Here is a 27,733-nt window from a genome sequence, read left to right as displayed (position 1 = left end):
AGGTATATATCCCCATTGTGCCTAAACAAGTCTCTTAATAAAAGCTCAATTTTCCTTCTCTAATTTTTATAAACATACCCTAAACATGGTGTAAAAATATGTGTATACTTTTATGTTTTTAAATTCCTTAGAAAACACTATGAGGGCCATTTACTAACCATCTGATTTTTTTCCCCCTGATTTGGATTTTTAGTGCTAAAAGTCGCAGAAACTTTTCCAAGATTAGGGGGCACATTTATCAAAGTACGAATTTCAGACTTTTAGTAAAAAAGGATTAAATAAGTTGCATCATGCTTGTCTGAAAATATTGTGGTACGATCCGAAAATTATGCAATGTTCGTATCTGGACAATTGTAAATGGCGGAAAAACCTTTCTGACTTTGAACCTTTAGTGCATGATTTTGGAAGCCTCCCATTATACTCAATGGCACTCTACAGCTCCAGCCTGGCCAAAGGAAAGTCACAATACCGAAGCTTGAATGAATTCAAAACTTTCGTACTCGTTGCGACAAATACGATTTTGTCTCATAAATTGTCGCAAAGTACGAAAAAGTTGTGCAAATTAAAGTGATACTGACATGAAAAAAATATTAATGTACATATAAAATTCCCTGTAGGTCATGTTGATCATTTCTCGCTGACAGGGCTGCTTTAGTAAGTAATTGTTACTTGGAGTCCCTAAACCTGACTGTTTTGCCAACCTTACTGTCCCTTCTCAGCCTGTCAGTTATAGTTTCTAATGCTAACTGCCTACTGCTGCACAAATATGGCAGCCCCCTCACAGAGGGAAATGGGGGTCAGATAGGTAAAGGAAAAGCATCAGGCAGATACATTTAAGGCAAATTTATAAAGCTTATACAAAGACAATGTTATGATGATATATATATATATATATATATATATATATATATATATATATATAGCAAGAACAAACGGAGCACACCCTATTGAAATTCAAATGCCCAGGGTGCTGACTAAAAAATATAAAGCAAGAAAAAAGAGCTGCACTCACCAGGACTTGGCAAAAATATAGTAAGTTTATTTAAGCAAAGAAATCCAACGTTTCGAGCACCAACTGTGCTCTTCCTCTGGGAAAAAAACTCTCTCTTTGCTTAAATAAACTTACTATATTTTTGCAAAGTCCTGGTGAGTGCAGCTCTTTTTTCTTGCTTTATATATATATATATAACAGTTTAATTTCTGGTGTCAGTATCTCTTTAACAAAATATCGCAGAAAATGCGCAAAAGTTGTAAACTTTTTGTATTTGGACCTGTGGTACTTTAATGAAAGTGCCCCTTACTGTGCATCAAAACAGCTAAAAATCTAAATCTGACCATTCGCCAGCTAAAACTAGCCAAGATCATATAGATTTATGTGATTTTAATGGAATGAATAAAGGTTTCTTTTAAATGCCATGGCTGTTCCGAGTGCTGATGAAGCCGTTTTTGCAGTGGACTGAAGATCATATAGAAGTCAAGGGCAGATTTCCCTTCCCTGGAGGTTCCCTATTATGCTTCGAAAGAGGTTTTGGATTTTTCATGCTGTTTTTTTGTGCGACAATTTGAAAAAGTCACCTTTTCATGCGACGAGTTGAAAAACTTTTCTGCAACTTTTCCGGTGACTTTTTCAGTTTCGGAGAAATGTTAGACTTTTAGTAAATCTGCCCCGCTTGTTCCCTTTTGTCATTTAGCCTTCATTCCTGGTAATCATTCTTCACCTCTGCCATGGCAACTTATATATGACACCCCATATATAGCCCCCAAATAAACCTGTCTTACTTGTACAAATACATACATGTGCTGACTAAATTGTCTCCCAAATCTAAAACATTAAAAAAAATATAAATCCCCCTGCTGATAAATATTTAGAGACAAGGTAATTCGTGTATATACAGTATTCTGAATTAGAATTTATGTTCTGTTTAATTTAGCTTTGAATGTTCAGTAAGCTATTAGGACAAAGCACGCTATGTGCATTTAAAAAGTTTCCTGCATATTCACAATTAAAATTAGGAGCTGCCATATTTCTTGACCTTAATAATGCTAGATCCTAATATTCAATATTCAGATTTTTGTTTGTTTGGTCAGTCATCTTTGGCTTAGTCTTAAAGGAGAAATCCAAAAAGTTGCAGCTCCCACTGCCTGTAGCCAATTGTGAATCCGTTATTTGGGGCAAAGTATTGCTCTGAATGATAGAACTTCCAAGATATAATAAATAAATATAAAGCAACCAAATACAGCAACTGATAGAGAAACTATACTATGTTCGTATAGTTAACTCTGTATTTAGTTATACAAACTCGGGAGTGGTTTCAAGAGTATCACAATTATAAAATACTGTCCAACCCTATGTAAGCACTAAAGATCAAATTACTTTTAGGGCAGTGGTTCCTAAACTATTGATCTGTCCCCCCCACTCAGGGCTATGGGCAGAGCAGCAATGCCTGTTCCATCTCATTAGGGGTTGTTCATAAAGTGTGTACATAGCCTATTTCCTTTATATGGAGTCTCTTAAACTGCCCGAGAATGGTCCAGTGTATTTTTAATATATATAAGGAGGAAATCTGTATCTGGAATGCTTGGGATGGTTTTCACAATAAAGGATCCCTTATCCGGAAACCCGGAAAGGCCATCACCCATAGACTCCATTTTAAGCATATAATTCTATTTTTTTTTTTTAAATGATTTCCTTTTTCACTCTAATAATAAAACAGTACCTTGTATTTGATCCCAACTAAGATACAGTTGATCCTTATTGGAGGCAAAACAAGCCTATTGGGTTTATTCAATATTTAAATGATGTTTAACAGATTTAAGCTATGGAGATCCAAATTATGGAAAAAATCACATATCTGGAAAAACCCCGGCCCCAAGCATTCTGGATAACAGGTCCCATACTTGTACTTAAACTTGTACTTGTAAATAAACTTACTTTTAATAAAAAATCACAAGCATTGCTTTGCCACAAACATGAATTCACACTTGCATAGTAATCATCCAGTACAAGGATCTGTTTTATCATTTCAGAGAATTCTAAAATCATTAGAAAGCAGTATTTTTTTTCCATGAAACTGATGGCATTCTGGTATTTTGGAGTGTTCTGTAGAATTTGTTTCTGGTTAATATATCCCAAAGCAGTATATATTATTATATTCTGTAGCTATCAAATTCACACCCTCAAAATAAAAGTGCAGGTTTTACAAAGACTTTTTTGGTTTTGACTTTTAACTGCACCTTACTGTGAAGATGGTCTCTCGGGTGGAAAGAATCCTTTACAGGTTTTTAATATTCTTTGCACGTAGGAATTACATTGTAAACCACAGGAAAAGACTAATGTGCCCCTTAGTGGTTTGTCTTCAGGAAGCATCCAGTCTAAATTGCTGTTTGTTTCCAAATGAAAGACTATATACTATTTCCAGATATTTATTTAAAAGTTTCCATGCTGTTATAGAGCTCACGTGTTTACTTGGTGTGCTGGTCTCCAAGCCAGGGAATTCGGTGCACAAAGGAAATATGTAAGCACAGCTCTCAAGAAAAAATACATGCAAGAATGTTAAAGTGATGCTGTTATAATACAGTGTAAAAGGATGTTTTAGTGACCAGACTATCAATTCTAAAACCAGTTACTGTCACTTTATGAACTGTGCGCGACTTTGAGCAAAGAAAGTGTAAGCCACTGAAACTCCATTTGTTGCAGTGGAACTGCACATTGATTCTACCTTAAGTTAATGATAGATAATCCTATGAGGTTTTTGTATAGATTTTGTTGCTGAGTAAATCAGTTATAGTATAATGCTGTTATATGTATAACCATTAGACAATTTATATATTTAGCTATACAGAATATAACCCTTCACCTTGTTTGTCATTATAGTGACATTTGAATATGTAACCATATATTCTGCCATGTCTGAGAGATGCATCGAAACTCGGTGAATGCAAGCGACTATTATCTTAAATATGGATACATGACATTATTTTCTTGGAGTCTGTGTATCATTTCTCATTTGCTTTGACAGATAGTGCTGTGCAGTAGTTTTAACTAATATTAACTACAAATATGTAGATATGACTTTCTCTCTAAGATATTTAAAGGGAGTGTGTGTCCTTAGCTGACAGGGTATCATAGGTCCCTCATTTGATGTGATGATTCACCTAGGGTCCAAACAGTTGGATAAGCTGATGTGACCCACTACTTGGGTGGCAAATTTCTGAAAAGATCAGTTTCAGTACATTTTCATACATTCTAATTAATTCTGGTTTTACACCATGATGCATATGCTAATAATGGTGTGTAGAACTTTTTGTTGTTAAAAGAGAATTCTTGTGGGCTATTTCACACAGAAATGTTTGTTTTCTGGCAGATTTTTGCCTTGGCTGTATTTGCCTAGGGCTGGGCAAGTGAGTTCCAGCTTGGCCTATTCTGATGTGGCAAGCTCCAACTGGAGAGTACAGGACAGTATTTGCGGAGAGTTGGTTGCTCCACAAGGTTTCTGTTTTGCAGCTCTTACTTTAAGCAGCACTACACATACCTGCTCATGCACAGAGTTTTCCTTGTTTTTAATGGAGAAATGCTGACCATATTATTCACCACTGAATTTTACTATTTAATTATTTGCCATAGTTCTGCTATTTGTACTTACACACATATATATAGCAGCCATGCAAACAGGCCTATTATTAGTACTAATTTACCCCTCTGTACCTGTAGCTATCCCTGTGGATATACAAGGGTACCAGTATGTTCTTATGCATATAACCAGGTGCCAGTGGACATGCAGAAAGAAAAGTGGTGTGTTAGGACTACATCTGAAGTGCAAATCTCTCACATCTTTGATTTGCTTTATTTCTGTACAACCAGAATATGAGGAATGTGTAGTTGACTTGTCAACCTGTAAACAAATTTCTTTCTTATGTAAGCTTCCATCCAGTATAAAGATTATGCATAGGCGATGATGGCATGCAAGGCCATGACAGTAGCACAAATAAGTGTTTTTTCTACATCTGTCAACTGCCTGTTTCTGGCAGACCTATGTGTCCCTGTGCCTCTGGCATCAAACAGTGCAGTCACTACTGCAAGTGGTACTTGAATGTAATGCAGGGACCTCTGTCTAAAGATATTAAAGGAACAGTACCACCAAAAAATGGAAATGTGTTAAAGTAAATAAAATATAATGTACTGTTGCCCTGCACTGGTAAAAGTTGTGTGTTTGTTTCAGGAACACTACTGTAGTTTATATAAACAAGCTGCTGTGTAGCCATAGGGGCAGCCATTCAAACTGGAAAAAAGGAGAAAAGGCACAGGTTACATAGAAGATTACCAATAAGCTCTGTAGAATTCAGTGGGAATATACACAGCTTATCTGCTATGTAACTTGTGCCCTTTCTCCTTTTTTATTTGCATGGCTGCCCCCATGGCCACACAGCAGCTTTGTTTATATAAACTATAGTAGTATTTCTGAAGCAAACACATACAACTTTCACCTGCATGGCAGCAGTAAATAATATACTAATTACTTTAGTGCACTTTCATTTTTTTGGTGTTACTGTTCTTTTAACAAGGTCTATGCTGTTTCCAGAAGTTCAGTGGAACTTTAACTGCACCTTATTTAGTTCACATGTCATGTTGCTCTGAACATTTAATTTCCAACTGCTATATGTTGCTCTGGGTCACATGTTGACAGTAGTAAGAGTCTGCACGTTACAATAACGATCTTTCCTGTGACCATTGTTTGCAGAAAAGATAGTTGTCCTCTCCACTATAGATAAGAGCTGAATCCTCAGATATGCCAATAGAAACAATAGAATTATGCCCCTATCTGATGATTCAGCATTAACTTTCGATGTTCAAAATTCAAATCAAAATGTTCCACCCTGGCCGATCGACGAGACAACTGATACATGCACTGAACCTTGTACGAAACCTCATTTGGTACAATAGTATTGGTGTGCCCCTTTCAGTGGGGGTCGTTTATTAACATTGGGAAAATATACACATGGGCAGTACCCATGGAAACTTATCAAAATGTTTAATTCATTGTTTCTCCTGTTCCCAGCTGGCTGGAAAAAGCCTATCACTGATTGGTTTCTATGAGTTACCCAAATTTGCCCAGTGTTGATAAATGAGCCCCAGTGAGTAAAATTATTTTAGGACTTTTCTCTTGTGCAACAGGTTATGATCCTGCACTTTCAATTTATTGGTCCCCATTAACTAAAATGACTTTTACAATCGAGCCCTTCGTGCTATAATTTCTCTCGTTTCCAATAAGTGCCAGCATGTCTCTCAACATGTTCTGAGATAATTATTATATTAGTGGTTTGATCAAACTGGAATTTTACTGCTTTTTTAGCTTCAGCAACCTGTTAAAGCCAAGGCTGATTCAACAAAAGTCATGAAAATAGCACTTATTAAAGAGGAACTAAATAGAATATACAAACATTTGTGTGGATGCTTTAGTGCAATGACTGAATAAATTGATTTATACCAGAGTTGCCAAATTCCACAGAAATATTACAGAAATAATATCTTTTACATCCATCTCTGCTCCAATAAAGCTTACAATTAATGGTCCTTATCACATTAGGATCAGTTTCCGCTAATTAACCTGTTAGTATGTTTTCGGTGTATTAGAAAAAAAAGAAACTCATTATCTTTTAGACAGTGGAAAGGAACCCATGACCCAGTCTTGCTTCTTTAACCAATGTTTAACTGTAAAGTTGTCTCTTCTGGTACAGTGAGCACAGTAGCACTATGCTGTGTTATCCAGTGCTTTAGCTCTTGTTTATAACTTATGGGAGTGAAAAGCAGTGCCACCAATATCAAGCCCAATACTTTAATATAATTTGTTTCAGAAAATGCACACTTATAATGTAAGCAAGAAGCACAAATAATGCCTGCCAATGGCTCTGCATGATAAGACACATACATTACGTATAGTATGTGCTCATGTGTTTATAAATCTAAAACAACAAATATAATTACCCAGTGGCTGGGTAAACCTAACTCCAACTCTGCTTTATTGAAAATGTGCATATATAATAATGTTTGCTTACAGTTTGCAGTCATTTGTCATCTTTACTATCTGTCTCTATGGAAATTAAAGGGAAGATTAAAAAATGACTGGTACAGTAAATAGGCTTCATTTATGCTATACAGGCAATTTAGAAATCCTTCTGTAACTACAATCGTTTGTACCAGTGGCCCTCTCTGGCTAGAATCACAGATGATTTAGTTTTCTTTAGCATGGTGGGGCAATGTTTGCCACTGATTTCCGAATAAATCTCAATTGAGACCTTTTAGGGAAGTGATCTTAGCAACAAAGAGGCTGGCAAAGTCTTCCAGTAGAATAATTTATGGAGCTGCTGATTGTGTGCATAGAGTGTGGTACTGTACAAGGATTGCAAACTGAGGATGTGTTTATCTTGCAGTAGAATGATGCAATACACTCGGTATTTTTTTACACTGCTCCAATAAACTTTTACAGTAAACACCTTTTGGATGGATTGCACTTTCATAAATATGCAAGCCCTGTCTGTGCATTTCCAGGGACAGCCGTGAAATCCTATCTGTACAGTGTAATATAGACAGACACGTTCCCTTAATTAAGTATATTACCTTGCAAGAGCTTTAAAAGGTTTGTATTGAAAAACATGCCTTTAAAAGGAAACTGTATGGACAGGGCAGATCTACAAGTACACAAGTTTTAATAACAACTGTCTATGCATGTTCAGGCTGTTTTCTAATTATGTTTCTGTGCTAAGCAGCATGTACTGTATCTAATTCAGGTGTTTAGCTGCCTGTAAATATATGTGGAATAATGTACTCAATTGTTTGTGAAATATAAGGAATATTGTGTATTATACATTTATCTTACATACTTTTTTTTTATGTATCTTCCAGATGAAAGGCTGTGTTCCCCTCCATTTATGGAGCTAATGGCAGAATGTGATGAAGATACCTTGAAGATTGTAGAGAAGAATGGCTTGGCATTTCCATTAGGTACTAAGAGTGACCTAATATATGCTTATTTTCTCATGGAAAGGACAGAGTATGTATGTGTATATATAAATGTGTTTTTGTATATATACAAATTTCGTTTAGGGATTCACAACTGGTACAAGAACATGGCTGTTTCCACTTAGTTCTTTTTAAAAAGCAATCTGCCTTAGTGAAAAACGTATTCCAGACAAATTAGTCGTTGATTTCCTGGAACTAACATATACATTATTATAATAAACACTACTGAATTTGTGATAGGGTAATGTAAATATACAGATTTTTAAACTAATGATGATCTCAAAAGGACTTTTATTTCAACAGTACAAACATAGTACACTAATATACTGGCATACATTCTATGTTAAATGTCCCTTTCCTTTAACCCAGGCCAGATGTGACCTACCAGGGGATTTGTATGGCCATTAGATTGCTGAAGTGCTCAATAGTTATCATTATTTTGCTATGATATGACCCTTGACCATGCAGTATAAGCCATAAATGAACAGGAGTGATTTAAACAGCATATGTTAATGCCTTCATTTTCACTTATACCAGATACAGAGCACCTGTATTTGCTTTTTTGCTGGGGCATGCAAAATAGATTTGTCTGCCATGTCTTCAGATGGCTGATTGTGCTTCTCAGGCATATTAAACATTATGTTGGGTTTAGTATGCTGACATACTAGTGGAAGTCACTTGATTAAGATGCCAGACACTAGAGCTCTAGTGGAGTCCAAAATTGTAGGGTTGTATACATGGGGGAAACACAGGTCCTTGCTCTCCTCTTGTACTTTGCACCCTGTCCTGTCATCACTAAATGAGCCTTCTTGTTTTAGCTGGTGATAGAAGGCAGTCATGAGCCAGTCCATTTTTGCCCAGTGGTTCAGTCAAAATGACACAAGCTTTTTAAGCTGTACTGAAAATTCATTCCTTATACTTTATCACATGGACCTCCTTCCTACTGTGTTTCATATGACATAGCACTTAATTTCTGTGTATTTATGCTTATTTATTGTATTTATTATAACACTTGTCCTCCCTGTGTGTAATGGTGTATATTGTAAGATTGTACAGCACTGCGTACCCTTGTGGCGCTTTATAAATAAAGTTATACAGACATACATACATGAAGTTCTGACACACAAGCTCAGATTGTATGATAGATGTAAGAAGCACCATGAATGTTTAAAACTGCAGAGGTTAGATTTAATTTTAAAAGCCAAGGTTTGTAATGTCTGGATGAAATGGGTGCATGTTTTCTGTCCATCTGCCCATTAGGACATGCTACATACCAGCTGTATTCTTGAGGAACCACAATACTTTATAATAACTCCATTATGGGAGATTTTAAATACATTATAAATGTGTACCTCATATTTTCAAAATATTGAAAAATGTCAGTAATGTATCTGATATGTAAAATATGGTATTATTAACCTGTACAGCAACCTCACTGTAATATGCTATTTTGCAGCAGTGATAACTGTTGTTGTTGCTACAGCTCACAGCTAAGGATGAAGTTAAATTTAAAAACCACTCAAAGAGAACCTTCGACATTGTATTCTTAAGAACTGACATTTAAGACCATCCTTTTTTTCTCTTTTAGTTTGTAAGACTCGAGTGGCCCATGGCACAAACTCTCATGAGGTAAGAGGATAAAGGTGTCATGTCTTTGGGGTTTTTAGCACTCTTCTTTCTTTTTTCAACAGATCATTTAATGTTTGCAAATAACCATAGGTGAAGTGACATTAAAATTGACATTGAAGTGACTATTTTAAATAGGAGAAGGTGAAAAAAAAAAAGAATAATGCCTAGCAGTTTATCTTGACCCTATTAAGCATCAGCAATTTTTACAGTTATTGTTAGCTACTTCAGATACATTAATGTTCACCTGTTACACCACCATTTAAAACACAAGCTAAAGAGAATGTTTCTTTGCTCTGGGTGCCCTCTGTTATGGTGTGTCCTCTGGCAGACTAATAGACAGCTCCTTCTGATAAATTGGGTAAGAGATCCTGAAGCACCTCACTCCTTGTCACAGGGATAAACATTAGAGTGTTCTGTAGTGCTAATGTATCTCAACTGTCATTAAATGCCTGGCTGGCAAAATGTGCTGCATGAAGAACAGAAAGGAGTAACCCATCTTGTTCTTGAGTCTGAAGTGCTGAGCACCAAGTCTAGATTGCAGATGCACACATTTAACTGTTGGTAGTTTAAATCTTAGAAAGAAAGAAACATCTCTGTAAAAAGGAAAGAGATACATAACATTGAGAATACAGTACAATAATTGGAATAAAATGGCAGGTGGATCTATTCATAAGGGAAGCTATTTATTAGAACATCCTGTATTCTGCAGGTTTGGTAATAATGTGTTCATTTGTATGATGAATATGCTGTATGTAATAAAGGTCCCCATACACGGGCCGATTATAGCTGCCGATATCGGTCCCTTGGACCGATTCGGCAGATAATTGGCCCGTGTATGGGCAGAACCGAGCGGCCTGGCCGACCTATATCTGGCCTGAAATTGGCCAGATCTCGATTGGCCAGGTTAGAAAATCCAGTCAGATTGGGGACCGCATCGGCTCGTTGATGCGGTTCCCGAACCGACTGCCCCATGGCCGCAAATGTAATGATCGGATGATTTTTTTTTAAACCTACTTGCTACCCGATATCGCCCACCCGTAGGTGGGGGATATCGGGTGAAGATCCGCTCGCTTGGCGACATCGCCAAGCGAGCGGATCTTATAGTGTATGGGCACCTTTAATCCCTCCCTGTCCCGTGTCTTTTTAAAAGTCAACCATACAAACTGTATTTTGGTTACGATCTGCATAAACAGGAACACCAGGAGAAGTGAAAAACTATGTAGCAGTGTGCAATATACAGGTACAGGTTTGAGATCCATTATCCGATACCCATTATCCAGAAAGTTCTGTATTACGGGAAGGCCATCTCCCATAGACTCCATTATAAGCAATTAATTGACTTTTTTCAAAATGATTTCCTTTTTCTATGTAAAATAAAACAATACCCTGTAATTGATTCTAACTAAGATATAATTTATCCTTATTGGAGGCAAAATTATTGGAAGCATAATAGGGCCATTGGCTAGATACAGTACAGCTTAAGGGTGAAGACACACAGGGTGATTAGTCGCCGCAACTTTTCTTCCATAGGCTACAATAGAAGTCACCGCGACTAAACGCTTGCGAGTTTTCACTGCACAGATTAGTCGCCACAACTTTTTTTTAAAAACTTTTTAATCACCCCGTGTGTCTTTGCCATGTTTAATCTAGCAGTCTCAAATAGGTAGTGTTGTACAAGGACTTTATGAGATAGTACAGCAAGATGATTAGCTAAATTTGCTGAAGGGGCTAGTCTGCAAGCATTCAGGATTTTGATTCTTCCCCTAATGTGTAGTAGTTTCACACAGCCCACAGTGGCAAGAACTAACCCCAATAGTAACATCTACTTTCAGAATGAATCAATTCAATTAATCCTCCTATTGAATTACGTTATTAGTACTATCCATTTACAATGTCATATAATGTTTTTTACTCACACTGAGACTCACACTGTTGTTGATGAGCAATATATGGAATGCCACTTATGTTTCATATCAGATGTATTACCCTGCACAATCATTATTGACTAACATGGTAAAACACCTTTATCTGGACAACACAGAAATAACTGCATGGTTTAATTGAGGACGAATATACAGTTATATAAATGTGGCATTTTGTGTGGCATCTCTTCTAGATGGCGATTATATTCAATCCAGAAGGACTGCGGTCAATCAAGCCTCCCTGTGTAATTCAAAGCTTCATTAGCCACAACGCAGTCCTCTACAAAGTCTTTGTGGTGGGAGAATCTTACACAGTAGTGGAGCGGCCATCCTTGAAAAACTTTTCACCTGGAGCTTCTGGTAATAGAATGACTAGTCTAACTAAATGGGATAGCTGTTAGTTATGTTGGGGTTTTTTACTGTTTGTTAAATAGATAATAAAATAATTTTTTAGTGAGAGAGAGACATAAATACACACTTTATTTTTGGTATTAAAAAATATAACATATAACAAGGGTTAAACATTCTTCAGATTTTAACCCAAGCTGCCTGTGATCCAATTATGTGTGCTGATTTTCCACCAATAAGAATTAACATAGTCTTTGTGTCCATTAACTAGATTTAATTTTATACTGCTAAGTTGGACTTTTTGCCTTGAGATGGAATAGTATATATTAACAGGTATTTTTTGTTTGTCTTGTCTTTCTTGTTTAAAATAGAGTTTGAACATGTCTAACAAAACCTAAAAATAAATGCCTTTGTGGTGGTGGTATAAATGCTCCATTGTTTTCTTATTGTGTGTTTGTTGCAAACTTAATGGTGCTTGGGTTTTTTTGTAAGTTAAAAAAGCCTTATGGAAGAGTATGACATGCATAAAGCATTTAACGTGTCTGGAAATGAGATTGAAGTAAACTGAATATTTGTGTCAAATAAACATTTAAATGCATATGGAGCTCATCTAAGCACACATGACAATACACCATTCCAAGCACACTGAATACTTAATACTACCTTATATGCTGTATGAGAGACAAGGTGTATACACCCATTAGCTGTATCACATATTCTGTTGAAAACTCTGCCATCTGGTGGTGTGCAAGATTTTTTTCTATATAACTTCTGTTACATACATTGTATGTTGTGTTTCATAGGAAACTATTAATCTCCTGCAGATTCTGAACTAATACCTGTTATATTCTTATTTCAGACAGAGCATCCATATTCTTCAACAGTCACAATGTGTCAAAGCCTGAATCATCCTCCATTCTAACAGCAGTGAGTGCATCCTTTGTGTTTTGAGGGAATGCCCTATGTTTCAGTCATTACACACTATGTGCTAACAGTATATTCAGTCAGGGTATAAGTGCCCCAATTGAGACACTGAATGTGTACCTTTAGTACCATTACCTGCATAAAACCTTATACTTAAAGTCAGTGCTGCACAATTTCAACTATGCAGGCCAAGTAGGAAATGAGCAAAAGAGTTACTCATTTCTGCATCACCTGTAAACATAAATGGCCTTCACTTGTCACTGCAAAGCCCTATAAATACTAAGAAATTCTGCAAATTACAGTCTTGCAAAGAATCTTGAAAACATGCAAACCCTGCATTTGGTCATCCTTATTTTGAAAATCTGAAAAAAAAATTGTTGTTAATCGCAAAAGTGCTGAGTTTGAGAGTTTACAATTGTTTTAATATAATATATATATATATATATATATATATGTATGTATATATATATATATATATATATAATATGAAAATCCTGTGTGTGCCATCACTCCATGCCTATATATATATATATATATATATATATATATATATATATATATATGTATATAATCTAATAAAACTCTGAACTCCTGCAAACAACACAATAAGGATACAACTAGTGGGGAGGGAAACAAGTGTGGGAGTGAAAGGGGGGGGGGCACTGCAAGGTTTTTTGCCTGAACACTGCACAGAATTGATAACGAGTTGTCAGTACTGCGTTCCCAAGTCAGTTGAAAGGCAGGATAGAAAAATGTGTGGCACTCAGTGTGGAAGCTGATACAGGAGGGAAGGGAAACCCAATTAGTTACAGGTAGCACAGAGACTGCTTGAAATAAGGACTGGGACAATAATTCCATAGAACTAAGTGAATACTTTGTCCAGCTGTCCATTTGCTCTGCCTCTCTTCTTTACAGCGCTGAATGCCACTTCTAGCCAAGACCCAGTGAGAGAGTCATGTGTGTTTGGGTGTTGCTTTATTTTTTGGTCCTGTGCTGTAAATATCTGTTGTTATAATTAGTCTGTCATACATACAGTTTTAAAATAGTATACAAAAGATCATTTTTGTGCACAAAGCCAAAAATAAAATAGATTGTTCTGCTCCAATGTTTCTCTAACACAATCTAATCAACTGGCACAAAGGTTTGATAAATATCTCTGTTTGTTTAAAAATTTCCTGCTTGTCTCTCTTCTCACACAGCTTGACAAGGTGGAAGGAGTGTTTGAGCGCCCCTGTGATGAGGTTATTCGTGGGATCTCCAAAGCACTACGGCAGGCTCTGGGAATCTCTCTTTTTGGCATTGATATCATTATAAACAACAAGACTGGTCAGCATGCTGTGATTGATATCAATGCTTTCCCAGGTACAGCTCTACTCAGACTTACAAATGAACAGTATCTGTATCTGGATGTATCCTTATTGTTGCACAAGCTTTAGTTTGTAACATTTTTTAGGTTCCCCACATGAATAAGTTTGTAGGTCTTGTCTAATATTTATTGGCTTGATAAATTCATTCTGTACAAGAATCTCATTCTGTTTTTCTAGATATATAGATAGACCAATAAACAGTAATGACGTCCCTTGAGTACAGCACTGAGTTATGTAGCTTTTAAACAATACTGTGCCATGCACACAGTCAGGGCAGTGTTCCTATGGTTATATGAGCGCTGTTGGTGTAAGGTGTATGTACACACAAATTCATCTTGTCTCATTGTTTTTAAACTTATTGTGTCTGACTCTTTTTTTTCCTGTTTTCTCTCTCCACTCAGTTACTTGCTCCCTTGCATTTGCACTCTCATTTAAGCCAAGAATATGAATTTTTACATGCTTGGCATATAATATTTCTTTCCAGGGAGTCATATGCATGTGCTTAAAATGAAATTACTAGCTGAGCTTAAACAGGCACCGTCTAACTGCATATTAATGAGACTGTGCCTATTAATATGCAGATACCTCAGTCCCTGGCCTTCTGCTGTTTCCTACACTCCCACGTGTTAGGGACAAATTGAGCCGGAATACAGAAATGAATAAGCATGGCCAGGAAGCCTGAGCAAATCTCTAAGCCCAGTACTTTTCCAAGAACCTTGTCTTGAACATCTTATGTTAATCACACTGCTCTGTGACCGGATTTTATTCAGCAAGCAACAAATAATTCATGGACTGATAATGTACCTTTTTATGATAACAAAAACAAACTGTAGTTATGGTATTAATAAATGGTACTAGGAATCAATTCAAAAGTAGACAGAAATTTGATAAGGGTTTATGATTTTATAAACCCAGTGGCCTAGCTCTATTCCCCTGTATGTACGTTGTATTTGTTGTAGTTTCCTTAGGACAATATTATATCAGCATACTCAGATTAGACTAGCCTACTGGAGTGCCTGATCATCCAAATTCCTAGTGGACCCCAGCCACTGGGTCTAGGACAATTCCCATCAAACCCCTTATAAAACCTTATAACATTTAGCACTATCTACATCTAACTGTGGTGAGAGAGGGCACAGGAGGTTCTCTGGTGGTCTGTAGAAAGCTCAGTTTAACACTGAACATATCCCCAAATTCTAAATACAGGTATAGGACCCTGGCGTTTTCCGGATAAGGGGTCCGTGATTCAGATTTCCTACCCTAAGTCTACTAATTTAACCCAAAAGGATTGCCTCTAATAAGGATTAATTCTTTCTTAGTTGGTACTGTTTTATTATTACAGAGAAAAAGGAAATATGAATATCATTTGATGAAAATGGAGTATATGGGAGATGGCCTTTTCGTAATTCTGAACTTTCTGGATAACAGGTTTCCAGATAAGGGATCCAATACCTGTAGTAGATGGCCTAGAACTCAATGTATCTCTTTAGTTTCCCAAAGAAAATATTTATGCAAACAAACGTTCCTGGTCACAGAATGGATAGAATTTTTTTATGCAGTCTATACTTAGCACAGAGATTATTTTCTCTTTAACTATGTCGCCACTTTGTGAACATTTTAGTAATATAAATTGTATTGTGTATATGTATGTATATATATATATATATAAGTTCACAGTGGTCGGCACTCTTGATAAATTAAATAAAAAGTGCCTGGGTGCAGTCCTCACGAACTTAAGTACAACAATCGAAATGGACCGCTTCACTTAGGACAAAAAGTTATTTATTAAGTGCAAAAACAAAAAAACTGACGTTTCGGCTACTCCTGTAGCTTTTCTCAACTTTCTCAACGTCAGTTTTTTGTTTTTGCACTTAATAAATAACTTTTTGTCCTAAGTCCTGTGTGAAGCGGTCCATTTCAATTGTTACATATATATATATATATATATATATATATATATATATATATATATATATATATATATATATATATATATATATATATATATATATATATATATATATATACAGTGGCTTGCAAAAGTATTCGGCCCCTTGAACATTTCCACATTTTGTCACATTACAGCCACAAACATGAATCAATTTTATTGGAATTCCACGTGAAAGACCAATACAAAGTGGTGTACACGTGAGTAGTGGAACGAAAATCATACATGATTCCAAACATTTTTTACAAATAAATAACTGCAAAGTGGGGTGTGCGTAATTATTCAGCCCCCTTTGGTCTGAGTGCAGTCAGTTGCCCATAGACATTGCCTGATGAGTGCTAATGACTAAATAGAGTGCCCCTGTGTGTAATCTAATGTCAGTACAAATACAGCTGCTCTGTGACGGCCTCAGAGGTTGTCTAAGAGAATATTGGGAGCAACAACACCATGAATTCCAAAGAACACACCAGACAGGTCAGGGATAAAGTTATTGAGAAATTTAAAGCAGGCTTAGGCTACAAAAAGATTTCCAAAGCCTTGAACATCCCACGGAGCACTGTTCAAGTGATCATTCAGAAATGGAAGGAGTATGGCACAACTGTAAACCTACCAAGACAAGGCTGTCCACCTAAACTCACAGGCCGAACAAGGAGAGCGCTGATCAGAAATGCAGCCAAGAGGCCCATGGTGACTCTGCGGGAGCTGCAGAGATCTACAGCTCAGGTGGGGGAATCTGTCCATAGGACAACTATTAGTCATGCACTGCACAAAGTTCGCCTTTATGGAAGAGTGGCAAGAAGAAAGCCATTGTTAACAGAAAACCATAAGAAGTCCTGTTTGCAGTTTTCCACAAGCCATGTGGGGGACACAGCAAACATGTGGAAGAAGGTGCTCTGGTCAGATGAGACCAAAATGGAACTTTTTGGCCAAAATGCAAAACGCTATGTGTGGCGGAAAACTAACACTGCACATCACTCTGAACACACCATCCCCACTGTCAAATATGGTGGTGGCAGCATCATGCTCTGGGGGTGCTTCTCTTCAGCAGGGACAGGGAAGCTGCTCAGAGTTGATGGGAAGATGGATGGAGCCAAATACAGGGCAATCTTGGAAGAAAACCTCTTGGAGTCTGCAAAAGACTTGAGACTGGGGCGGAGGTTCACCTTCCAGCAGGACAACGACCCTAAACATAAAGCCAGGGCAACAATGGAATGGTTTAAAACAAAACATATCCATGTGTTAGAATGGCCCAGTCAAAGTCCAGATCTAAATCCAATGGAGAATGTGTGGCAAGATCTGAAAACTGCTGTTCACAAACGCTGTCCATCTAATCTGACTGAGCTGGAGTTGTTTTGCAAAGAAGAATGGGCAAGGATTTCAGTCTCTAGATGTGCAACGCTGGTAGAGACATACCCTAAAAGACTGGCAGCTGTAATTGCAGCAAAAGGTGGTTCTACAAAGTATTGACTCAGGGGGCTGAATAATTACGCACACCCCACTTTGCAGTTATTTATTTGTAAAAAATGTTTGGAATCATGTATGATTTTCGTTCCACTTCTCACGTGTACACCACTTTGTATTGGTCTTTCACGTGGAATTCCAATAAAATTGATTCATGTTTGTGGATTCATGTACTTTCATCAGGGAGTTCCAGGAAGGAACTGAAACGTTGGATTAAAAAAAATTTTTTTGCTACCTTTGATTTTTTGAGCCTTGATCATGTAAAATCCTGTGAGTGCCATAATTTTTTGCATTTGTATTTTACTGAGTTGCACAGGCACCCAGGTCTCAACCCCTATCGCATGGTGTGCTGCCTTTACCTGGATTATATATAAAATATACATATAATGAAGGTGGTCCGCATGCCAAATATCCATATTTCTCAAAAGGCTTTATTCCATAAATTTAACTATTGAAATTTAAAAGCACTTTGAGAAATATGGATATTTGGCATGCGGACCACCTTCTGGGCCTGGGCACCCAGCTTTAAGGGAGTGCAGCTTTCATATTATAATATATATCATGTATATAATATTACCTTCTAATAATAATAACTATTGTACATTGGTGTTTTTTTTTAGGCTATGAGGGTGTCCCAGAATTCTTCACTGACCTCCTAAACCACATTACAACCATCTTGCAGCGCCCAGATCAGAGTGCAAGCAAGTCCTCAGTGGAGCAGACAGGAAGCTCAATTGGAGAGCGCCTTTGCTGTCCTCCATCTGCCCGAACAGACCCATGGATTGTGGAGACAGACACAAGTGGATCTGTAAAGTTGCAAAGTCAGAGACTAGGATGCAATTCATCAGTTTCTCCCAGCTTCCAGCAGCACTGTGTGGCCTCTTTGGCAACCAAGGCATCTTCCCAATAACAAGTCATTTTTGAAGGACCACAGGGAGTAATAGAATTCCAAAGGGACATGGGAACAGTTTTATTTTGGTGTTCATCGCGTAACTACTTGAACTGAGTTGTAACAGCAGGTTGTAGGTCGGTTAAAGGGCAGCTGGACAGTTAGTGTTTTAATTGACATCATATTTACAGCTTTTTTCAAAGAAGAAAGTTGGTATATTTAATCTTCCCCTGTGCAATTGTGAGAAACTCCACTGTCCAATTTCAAGGGATCCCAATAAGCAGACACTGGCTCTTCATCATTTCAGAGGTTCCCTTCTGCAGCCATAGGAGGACAGTACTCTTTGCTCAATGTTCTACTAAGACATAGTACAGTCCTTAAAATTGCAACTCTTCAACTCAGACATGTTCCTAAAGTGGGTTGCGTTCTGAGAGGGAAAAAAAGGAATTATTTTATAACAAAAAACAAATTTTATTCTTTAAAAAAAAAATTACATATTCCTACTCTTTTTTTCACCATAAGAAAATGACCACACATCAACCACTGGGTCTTGTGATTGTAGAATTTTAATTCCTTAATTTTAAAAAAAATATTCTTTAGTATTCTGCACCTTGATTTTTTTTAATCTTGTGATTTAGATTTTATTTGAAACGTTTCAGTCTTAATGTGCTTCCCAAATCTTTAATACCCTTCCCTCAGCTCTCTGCATTCTGTGATAAGGTGCACAGAGAAAGTCTTAAACAAAAATATTTGCTGCTGTAGACCAAATAAAGGCAGAGCAGTTAGGGGTCACTTCGTTTGGATTTAGCACTATGTGTCTAATGTAATCTCTTGAATTCAGAGCATTATTCATATATCCAACAGTGCCAGTTGTGTTTTGCTAAAATTCTACCCTTGTGAAAAAGTTCAGAAAGTAAAATATAAGGTTTGCTGTGGATCAGAGATTGATAAACTGTGATGAATCTTCAGGCTTTATCCAAGGATGCTGTGGGTTTTAGTTAAGCAGCAGCAGAAGTTCTGCAGTTTGTCTGGCACTGCTCTACTGGTCTACATATTCCAATAATTAACATTCTACCTTGTAAGTTATTTTGCTGCAGTTAGATTTAAGCACTTATATTGGATACTGAACAATATTAATTGAGTTTCTAATTTAGTGTGATGATGAGCATACCCTGGCCTGGCAGGTATAAACCAGAATGTTATAGATTACAAAAGTCACAATGGGTTTTTTGATGGTGGTGCTTGGTACATTGAAAGTGACAGAAAGAGAAAATCAGAGACAAACCTATACATGTTAGGATCTGCCAATAAAGGAGAAAATAAAAGTGATCTTTTCTTAAAAATGACTTCTACTTACGTAAGCAAATGATATCTGTAGTTCATGAAAGCATGGGTTGTTATGTAGATGGATAATTGAACTGTAACTATATAGTTCTTTTTTTAAAGGAAATCTCAAATCAAGTCCTAGATTTTCTCTGCAGTGCACTTATAGAAGCTAAACTGTCTTACCTAGGTTACCCAGTCTTCAAATCATTCCAATTAGATTTACTTTTCTTCATTTCTCCAACAGGGACCCCTTAACACCAGCAAGGATTTAAATGTTCATAACCAAGAGATTATTCAGAAAACAAGATTGGCATTATGTCTTACCATACCTCGATTTTGTCCCTTCCTTGTAACATCAGCAATAAAATATTAATTTAATCAGCTAAATTTACTGTTTTTCTTACATGATCTACAGATCGTTTTCATTATAAATATTTGAAACATGGTTCTGGGCAAAACTTTTTTAAATTATTTAAATTGTGGATGGTGGCTTCTCCTTTTTGAGCATGTAATTATATGTATTTCCATTTGTAATCTAAAGGCTATAATTAAGTAAAAACACCAGTCATGCAATCAAATAGCAAAATAATATCAATACAAGTTTATTTATAAACCTTCTCGTGTTTATATGCTTGCTCTCCTTCTCATAAATACATATCTATCATTCCGTGTTTGTATTCTCCAAGTCAAACATTTTTTTTATTTTAACTTAAGGAGGCCACACACGGTCCGATTTCAGCTGCTGATATGGATCCTTCAGACCGATTCAGCAGCTTCTCTGCCTGTGTATGGGCATCTGTGACAGGCATACCCAACCACCATCTGGTCTAAAATTGGCCAAATCTGATCAGACAGGTTTTCCTGTCGAATCAGGGACCACATCAGCTCGTCGATTCAATCACACAGGGCTAATTCGATATCGCCTCAGGTGGGCGGATGTTTAAGTGTATGGGCACTTTTAGCTATGCCTTTTTTAGACATGGAAGAGAGTTATTTTTTAGTCTGTATAAATACCTTCTTAGTAACATACTATTGTGTAGTTCTTCATTCCTGACATTTTCCACAGCTCTTTACAGAGTCTCTGGCCCAGCAGAGCTTACAATCTGAGGTCCCTATCACATTCACATACATTAGGACCTAGTGCTAACCAGTGCACCACCTATGCAGATTTTTTAGAGGCGCTGACTACAGAATTATACATACATATGAAGCATGTTTTGTTACTGGCCTTTTAAGCTGCTCGCTTTGACATTGGTCGGAGAGTCACTAATGGGTCATAAATTGTGTTTGCCAGTATATACATATAAATCTGCCAAGCATCACTGAGGTTTGCAGGTATGGCCTTCAATGACTGTTACTCTGCATGAGCTCAGTTTGTCATTCTCAAGCAATGAAGCATGAAAACCGTCCAAATAAAGCCTTGGATTGAGTCCTTGAGTTCATTTTGACATTTAGCAAACATAATCTTCTACACTGGAATTGGTGTGTGTTGACATGAGTGGAGATTAAGGACATGATGTGGAGACAGGCAAAGTAACTGGTGTTAGTGGTTAAAGGGAATCTATTGAGAAAATTAAAATGTAATATAAGGTGCATCAGAAACTTTCTAAATATAATCAATTCAAAATGTTTTGTTGTTTCTGATATAATCAAAGCATTCTTCTCTCTCCCCTCTTGGCAATCTTTCTCTCTCAATTTTCTTTCCGTGCAGGAGGTGGAGTCAGTTAGGACTAATACATCATTTGGGGGGGTTGCACACTTTGCCTAGAACAGGGGTTCCCAACCCTTATGAGCCACATTCAGATGAAAAAAGAGTTGGGGAGCAACACCATCATGAAAAAAAGTCCTGGGAGGTGCTAAATAAGAGCTGTTATTAGCTATTGGTAGCCCCTATGTGGACTGGCAGTACACATAGTATTATGCAACCATTAGTTAGCTCTAATACATCTGCTAGGAAAGGGAGCCCCCCTAAAAGATGCATTAGACCTATCTGTCAATCAAAATCAGACCAGACCTGCCTAAAGAGAGAATGAAGAGTGACAAGTTGCTGAGAGGGGTTAATGTAGAATATTATTTCATGAATGGGGCAGAGTTTAATTGATTATATATAGAAGTTTCTTATTTCCATGAGATAAAGCTAATATTACATTTTAATTTTCTGGTAGTTCCTCTTTAATTCTGTTTCACAAAGAGCATCAAATCAATCATAGTTTGTATAGGATTGTAATATTACGTTCTTTGCACTATTCTTTATATGATTTTCTTCTTGTTGAATTGAGCTGAGGTGTAAGAATTTTAGTTAAGGAAATGAAAAAAATGCTGGAGAATTTGCATCATCATATTACTTCCCCACAGAGATCAATGCAATGGGGTCAGCGTAAAGGGATTGATTTACAATACCAGGCAATTTATCATACACAAAGTACAATTTGTATAAATATCTAACATTATATAGTCTATAATATACAAATCTACATATTTGTATATATTTAAAATATTTGTATGTTTTAATATTTATTGACTAAATAGTGAGATAAATGTTTATAAGCTTGGCATATATCTCCTGCCTTGATTGGGTTGGAACTTTATATTGTTACTGGCCCCTAAGTAATTCCTCTGTTCTTGGCACTGAAACTGCCAATGAAATATTTCTATTTTACATCTTTGTATATATACTTGTATCTGAACAAAGCTGTAATGGCAGGACCCTGATTGATATCCATTCCAAAAGATAAGGTTCTCGAGTTGGTAATTTTAACTGACCAGAACCTTACTATACAACAAGACCCTCAGACAAGGTTCCCAGTTAATCAAATTATTTCTTTTTTTAATCAAGCAAACACAGAGTCTTGTGGAAGCTTTCAGCAACACAGAACAGCGACTAAAATGTGTCACTAACAGCTTTAAGTGAGACCCTGAAAGTCTTCGCCTTTTATAGAGGATGACATACCTTATCTAAAAAGTATATGATACCCCTTTTACAACTTTCTGTGTGCTCTGTGGTAATAGCTGTGCAAATGGCATGTAGGGTCTTAGCTAGTCAGCACTATCATGTCTAATCCTTGTGATTTTATAAGATGGTATACTAGGCTTTTATATTCTTTTTTTATACCTTGCATATAAAGTATTTTTATACCTTTATCTCCTACCTCACTTGCCTTGGGTTGTCTTTATAAGGGACACTGGGGGATTTTATGTGTCCCTTTATGCAGAACTTACCCATCATAAGTGAGTGTCTCAACACTTGTCATTGGCATAGCCAGCCTTCTTGGCATTCCATTAGCATTTATGCCCATGTTTAAGGTTCTTTTCTAGTCTTTGTTACATTTATATTAAACATAAACAAGCAGTCCTGTCTATGGAAGAGCACTCGATAGGGAGGGAAAAATGTTAATTTCCACCAGAATAGCATTAAGCACCAAACTGACAATTGTCTGAACATTTGAAGGCCATTTTAGCCACCTAATACACTCCATGGCTAAATATATCTCTAAACATCTTGCTAATCAACAGTAAAGCATGTGTACTTTGTAGGCATCCGATGTGAAAACATGACCTGGCAAACCCTAATTAATCTACTTAATGAGGAGGGGTACCCACCAATCGGAAGCGATTAAAGACTGGACAATGGAAGCTCTCAGTTAGAGCCATTACACACTAAGCCAAAATATAAATGTAGGGAACATTCCAATAGAGCTAAACATTTACCAACTAAGTCAATATTTTTCTTTCCCTTTCTGCCCTCATTGAAACAATGTAGCAAACGTTACCTTTGGCCAAGACTTAAGGTGGCCATACGCGTGTAAGGGCACAAATGACGGGTCTGACCGACCGATATCTGGCCTGAAATCATCCAGATATCGATTGGGCAGGTTAAAAAATTTAGTTGGATCAGGGACCGCATCAGCTTGTTGATGCGGTCCCTGAACCGACTGCACCTATTCCGGTGTTCTAATTCAATAGTTTGGCCCCAGGGCCAAACGACCGAATTAGCCTAAATACACCCGATATCCTCTTATATACACTTATTGCTTTCATTAGCAATCACATATACAAATGCCTTTAAAATTACTGAAAAGTTTGAATGTATGTACATTGGAAAGTTGCTTAGAATTATTATTATTATTTATATATATATATATATATATATATAAAAGTCAAAATTGTATTTTTGTGTTTGTGACTCAGTATGCATGTTAAAGGGACAGTACCACCAGAATTGTAGGGCCTTTACATGGAATAATTATAAGATACTGTTGGCCTGCAGTGGTTGCTTCAGAAGGTCTAATATAGTTGAAATAAATGTGCTATCCATTAAGTCACTTTTAGACTGTAAAGCTGTGCTGACAGCAGGAGCCAAGCAGGAGCCTCCTTACCGAGAGTCATTACATTGAGTCCAAGTCAGGTCGCTGTGATAAGCTGGGGCAAAGCTGCTGCTTCTTGCCTCCTGCAAATATCTCAATCAAAACATGTTAGTGCTCCGAAGGGTACTCTATGTCATTTTACAATCTTTTCCCATTAGGGATTAAATGCCCTTTAAGTATTACAACATTTATATTTTGTATAGTTTATCTGATATCCCTGCTTTTTGGTTTTAGATCATATGTCATTCCTGGTTTTCTAAACACAAGTCTAATAAAAACCAATATATAAAATAGGACTGAACAACATATTTGGTATTTGCATGTTCTAAGAGAAACAGTGTGCCATTTACTTATTGCTAATTGCAGAAAAGTCAGTGCAATTCACTATTTAACAATATTTTCTAAATATTCCAGCATAACTGCACCAACAGCACCTGGGCACAAACCTCTGCCAATTAGTAACTGAGTGAAAATAGGTTTCTTCAAGGTAAGAGGAGACACAAGGGTAGGACATGTTGTAACAGGTTGTAACCCTGAATGTCCTTAAGCTGCATAGCGTGCCTCCTGGTGCTCTACACAAATGGATCCTGTTCTTACAGCCTGTTCATAGCATGTGGTAAGTTACTGGGCTTCTTATACACAAGAGAGTGCTACTTTAATCCATTGTTAAGCAGCTATTCATCACGAGTATGCAAGAAAAGAAATGTGAAACATGTTTATGTAAAAGTAAAATTTGTCCAAAATAATGGAAATCTTGGGACAATAACGTGTATGTAATTTCTTTCTAATGTCAGTTCTGATGAGAGTGCAAACTGGCACACTGACATACTGTGAGAGCACACGCACATCTGATGCAACATCCAGCCTAGAGGCATCTCGCTAACATCTCTAAATGCCATGGACAGTAAAATGAATGTGCTAATAATAATTGAGAGAAGTTACAGAAATAATTATAACAAGTTTTATGTTAGGGCAGGGAAGGCACTTGCCCCTAGCCACAAGAGTCGCTCAAGGATAAACATTTGGTGAGAAAAGCACTGCAGACATCCGAGGGTAACATAACTGAAGGCACAGATTCTGCTCCAGATCTAGCAATGCCTAGCAGCAGCTGTTCAAATAGAAGCCACATATAATACTTCTTTCTGTTGGTTAGTAAAGATTTCTAGAACTGGAACAGACTTTGTACCCTTTATTACATTGAACTGCCATTCAGAGATGTTCTACGTAGGTAAATGAGAAATGTCCAATCTGCAGCCATAAGTGGGTTCATTTGCACGAGGGACTTACTAAGCTGGCGATCTTGCTAATGTGATAGAGGAAAACAAGTCAATTATAATAATTGTACTAATGAGATGCAATTTCCAAAGTGCGCAATAATGAGGGACTGTCTGTTGAAAGTGTCAAATGTGTAGGAAATGCCGGTCACTGCTCGTGTTGCCTGCCTCTGATTTGAATGGCAACCTTCTGCCACCCTAGGGGGCTGATTTACTAACCCACGAATCCGACCCGAATTGGAAAAGTTCCGACTTGAAAACGAACATTTTACGACTTTTTCGTATGTTTTGCGATTTTTTTCGGATTCTTTACGAATTTTTCGTTACCAATACGATTTTTGCGTAAAAACGCGAGTTTTTCGTATCCATTACGAAAGTTGCGTAAAAAGTTGCGCATTTTTCGTAGCGTTAAAACTTATGCGAAAAGTTGCGCATTTTTCGTAGCGTTAAAACTTAAAAGGTGCAAAGTTTCGCGTAAGTTTTAACGCTACGAAAAAAGCGCAACTTTTTGCGCAAGTTTTAACGCTACGAAAAATCGCCAGATTTTACGCAACTTTCGTAATGGCTACGAAAAACTCGCGTTTTTACGCAAAAATCGTATTGGTAACGAAAAATTCGTAAATAATCCGAAAAAATCGCAAAACATACGAAAAAAATCGCAAAATACCGATCATTACGAAAAAAACGCAATCGGACTCATTTCGACCCGTTCGTGGGTAAGTAAATCAGCCCCTAGGTGTCCAGCCTGAAAAACATCATTGAGACACAGATACTTATCCCCAGCTAATGTTGCCATCTGTGTGGTTTTAACCTAGGCACATGTTTTTGGAAGGGCTGTCCCTCACCAAATCCACTTTCTTTCAGATTCAGCTAAAAAAACAAACCTTCCACAAACAATTCCCTTAATAATAATAATTCCCTTAATAATAATAATAATAATACTTAACCAAACCCAAATCTTACCTTGCATATGCAAATTAGCGTGTGACAAAAATCTGCTGCAATTTCCATAGTCCCATAGTCTAACATCAGATGATTTTGAGAGTTCAGGTTTGGTGCATCCCTTATTTAAGCAACTTTACAGTATAGTAAAACTATTTTTGCATAATAAAAGAAAACAATTTTAAGCAATTTTGCAACAGTTTTTGGGTTATATGTGTATATTATTTCTATTAAAGGCAGTGTTGTCTGTCCTGGTGGCTCTGGCTTTTGAAACAATAAAACAAGCAGCAGACTGACAGACCTGACTTGCTGGAAGACACTGGCTTTTGCAACTATTTAAAAAGTAATAACCAGGAGTTAAGGAAATGCTGCTTTCTATAGCAATTCCATTTACTAATGACTCTGAAAGTACTAATAATTAATTAATAATAAAGTTGCTTAGGATTATGTTTTCTTTTGGTAGGCAAAATATCATTTTTTGGCTTGACGTGTCCTTTAATTAACATTTTCAGTGGTTTTAGCTGTTTATAAATATAATAGCAATTGCACTTCTGGTTCTGACTTAAACAGAGTAGGAAAAGTTAGTTGAATACCAGACCTGGAGCAGAACTGACTGGGTAGTTATCAAAGACTCTCAGATTCAGTTGTCACTGCGTGCTGAGAGTTAAAGTCATTGGATTCCCACCCCTGATGTAGGCCTTCCCCATAGCATTCTGCTTCCATAGCGTTAAAGCCAGGGACTGGAAGATGGCAGGTCTCATTAGACCTGAGCTACTTGCTTGAATGTCTCATTGCTTGATTTAACAAGGTCATGTAAAAGACTGAAGAAGAGTTGCAGGCTAATACCATGGTATCCCGGTAGCCTCTAAAACAACATGTTTCATCAGAGGTCTTACTTTATTGGGACTAAGATACAGCTGAGAGCAGATATTACCCAGAGCTACAGGCCTTAAACGAACAGCAAGAACCCAACAGTAAGGAGTGACCTTAAATTGCTTTTCTTTAACATAGTCTATCTTGTCTATCATGGTCTATCTTGTAATGGTCAGGGCAACCATCAGAAATATTCGACTATATTTAACTCATGACCCTATAGCCCCATACTGTTGATATTTGCCCTAATTCAAGTGAGTTATGTGTCCTTTAAGTGCCAATACATGTCCTGCTGCTATGCTTCCTGTCTATGAGGACAACCATATGTGCATCTTACAGTGAGAGCAGGGCATAAGAGCAACTGCTCCACCTTCTGGATGGCAAGGAACAGTACAGCTCCACAGAACAAAAGGGTTCAAATAAAGGATCAGTAATGCTCTACACAAATG

At 37.0% G+C, this 27,733-nt stretch overlaps 1 protein-coding gene across 6 annotated transcripts in view; it reads left to right on the top strand.

The window, feature by feature from the left end:
- Positions 1-20,218, top strand: part of itpk1 (inositol-tetrakisphosphate 1-kinase) — an 84,396-nt gene extending 64,178 nt beyond the window's left edge. For 5 of the 6 annotated variants that reach the window (XM_012968468.3, XM_012968469.3, XM_031890481.1 and 2 more), the window contains 6 exons: positions 7,901-7,999; positions 9,606-9,646; positions 11,763-11,928; positions 12,776-12,843; positions 14,040-14,202; positions 18,237-20,218. In XM_012968468.3, coding sequence (XP_012823922.1) covers positions 7,901-7,999; positions 9,606-9,646; positions 11,763-11,928; positions 12,776-12,843; positions 14,040-14,202; positions 18,237-18,526 — 827 coding nt within the window. In that variant the 3' untranslated portion in view covers positions 18,527-20,218. 6 annotated transcript variants of the gene reach the window in all.
- Positions 20,219-27,733: the final 7,515 nt, after the last annotated feature.

This window comes from Xenopus tropicalis, chromosome 8, assembly GCF_000004195.4.
Source record: "Xenopus tropicalis strain Nigerian chromosome 8, UCB_Xtro_10.0, whole genome shotgun sequence".
Taxonomy (NCBI): Eukaryota; Metazoa; Chordata; class Amphibia; order Anura; family Pipidae; genus Xenopus; species Xenopus tropicalis.
The sequence above is the reverse complement of the archived record's forward strand: the minus strand, read 5'-3'. Positions and strand labels throughout refer to the sequence as shown.